The 2,593-nt window shown below is 49.3% G+C and overlaps 1 protein-coding gene across 1 annotated transcript; it reads left to right on the top strand.

Moving 5' to 3' along the window:
• Window positions 1–683: 683 nt before the first annotated feature.
• Window positions 684–1,598, top strand: LOC125343167 (melanoma-associated antigen 10-like). Its single transcript, XM_048335433.1, has one exon. The coding sequence runs from the start codon at window positions 684–686 to the stop codon at window positions 1,596–1,598; it is 915 nt and encodes a 304-aa protein (XP_048191390.1).
• The last annotated feature ends 995 nt before the right edge of the window (window positions 1,599–2,593 follow it).

The following is a 2,593-nucleotide window of genomic DNA, read 5'->3' as shown; positions in this document are numbered from 1 at the left end:
GGTGCAAGTGGGACAGAGGCCTGACTCACTGCCTGTGGCTACTCCAGGGAGCAGGAGGCAAAGGCCTTGGCCTGAAGTGCTGTCCTCATGCGATCCAGCAGCCCTTTCTCTGCTGCTCAGAATTTAAGATGGAGGTGCAGATGCTGAAACCATACCATAGGCTTCATTCGCCACCCCCCCTCCAGAACTCCCCATTACCCAGCACTACCCTCCCCACCAGCTCCTCAGAGACTCACTTAGCACCTTGTGCCTTGTTGAGTGTTCCCTGACTCTTAGCCTTCAGGCAACAGTCATAAGAGGAGACAGGAATCTATGAGGCCATGAAACACCAAAGGGAAAATCCAGGAATCAGTCCTAAGCAAGGGGTAGGAAAGTGGCTTAGCGGTGGAGTGCTTGCCTAGCATGCATGAAGCCCTGGGTTCTATTCCTCAGCACCACATAAACAGAAAAAGCCAGAAGTGGTGCTGTGGCTGAAGAGGTAGAGTGCTAGCCTTGAGCAAAAAGAAGGCAGGGACAGTGCTCAGGCCCTGAGTCCAAGGCCCAGGACTGGGGAAAAAGTCCTAAGCAGGCTGCCAGGAGGAACCTTTTCAGCTGAAACTGCTTCCCTGCTTTCTCTCCCACAGGCCTAGGAGTCATCCCTGAGCTGCTCTCCACCCTTTTGATTAACATCTAGAAGGGTCACGATGATGCCACATACCCCCCCTGAGCCTGAGGATGTCCTTCAGGCCCAAATGGAGGCCACAGGCCCCGAGGAGGAGCAAACCCCCCAGGAGGAGGAGGAGGAGGAGGAGGAGGAGGCTTCCTCTTTCCTGACAGCCCCCAACCTAAGGGAAGCACTAGTGAGGCTCATTGGTGCCATAGTTAGGAGGACAACTGAGGAACTATGCAATCAGAACAGGGAGGCGTTGCGCGTCCAGAATGACGAGGTGTTGCAGCTGGCCCTGCAGAACGAGGCACTGGCATTGGTGCCTTTCCTGTTAGAGAATTATAATTCATGCCAGCCCGTGAGTGATGTCGATTTGCTGAGTCGCATCACCGGAGAGTACCGGAGATACTTCACCATGATCTTAGAGAAAGCTTCTTGGTGCACTCAACTTCTTTTTGGTATTGAGTTAAGGGAGGCCGACCCCTTCTTCCATACTCGTATGCTTGTTATAGCAGCAGGGATCACTTACGATGGCATTCTGAGCCACGTGCAGGGCATGCCCAAGACAGGGCTACTGATAATCATTCTGGGCATTGTATTTACGGAGGGTGGCCGTGCCACGGAAGAAGCTATCTGGCAGGTGCTGGAGAAAATGGATATATATCCTGATGCGGAGCACTTCATTTATGGGATACCAAGGAAACTGCTTAGGGAAGACTTTGTGATCGAGAAGTACCTAGAGTGTCATCAGGTGGTCCACAGTGACACCACTGGCTACGAGTTCCGGTGGGGCCCACGGGCGTATGCTGAGACGACGCCAATGCAAGTATTCGAGCACTGGGCCAAGAACAGTGGAATCGACCCAAGTCGCATCGCCTCACTGTATCAAGAAGCATTACAGGAAGAACAGGCAGCAAATGCCGAGGCTATGGCTTCTTCAATAGAAGAGTGACTTTCCAATTTGATGTTAGGATATCAGTCCCACATTAACACTCATTGGAATAGTGATCCTCTTGGGAATGGTCAAAATTTTATGTGAAATAAAAATATGATTCACTGTGAATTCATTTTTTTTTCCTTTTTTTTTTTTTTTTTGCCAGTCGTGGGGCTTGGACTCAGGGCCTGAGCACTGTCCCTGGCTTCTTTTTGCTCAAGGCTAGCACTCTGCCACTTGAGCCACAGGGCCACTTCTGGCCTTTTTCTGTATATGTGGTGCTGGGGAACCGAACCCAGGGCCTCATGTATACGAGGCAAGCACTCTTGCCACTAGGCCATATCCCCAGCGCCTCAATGTGAATTCTTGTCCTACTCATGGTCTCTGTGACATCAGAAAGTGTTGAAAATGTGGCCTAAAGGTAGAGTGTTTGTATTGGGATATTCCCTGTTTGCCTCCTATACATGAAGCTCTGGGTTCAATTCCTCAGCACCACATATTTAGAAAAAGCCAGAAGTGGTGCTGTGGCTCAAGTGGTAGAGTGCTAGCTTTGAGCAAAAAGAAGCCAGAGACAGTGCTCAGGCCCTGAGTTCAAGCCCCAGGAGTGGAAAACACAAAAACAGAAAAAGGTACAGTGTTTGCCTAGCATGCATGAAGCCCTGGGTTTCATTCCTCAGTCCCGCATGAACAGATACTTCCGAATGTGGCACTGTGTCTCAAGTGGTAGAATGCTAGCCTTGAGCTAAAGAAGCTCAGGAACAGTCCCAGGCCCTTAGTTCGAACCCCACAACAGGCAAAAAAATACTTTGTCTTGATTTGGGATGGTTTGGGGTATTTATGGGAAATTACGTCTCTTCAGGATAAGTCTCACAACTCAATGACTAATTTCTTGTGCAAACCTTTATTTTAGCATCCCTTCCTAGCAATGGTCTTAATTCACGCACAATTTACTGGGGTTTTAGACTACAGCCATAATTACCAAGAAAATATAGATCTAAAACAATTTCAGAAAT

This window comes from Perognathus longimembris, chromosome 28, assembly GCF_023159225.1.
Source record: "Perognathus longimembris pacificus isolate PPM17 chromosome 28, ASM2315922v1, whole genome shotgun sequence".
NCBI lineage: Eukaryota > Metazoa > Chordata > Mammalia > Rodentia > Heteromyidae > Perognathus > Perognathus longimembris.
The sequence above is the reverse complement of the archived record's forward strand: the minus strand, read 5'-3'. Positions and strand labels throughout refer to the sequence as shown.

Excerpts from the sequence above, each read along its gene's own strand:
- LOC125343167 (XM_048335433.1), top strand. The coding sequence starts at position 684 with ATGATGCCACATACCCCCCCTGAGCCTGAGGATGTCCTTCAGGCCCAA.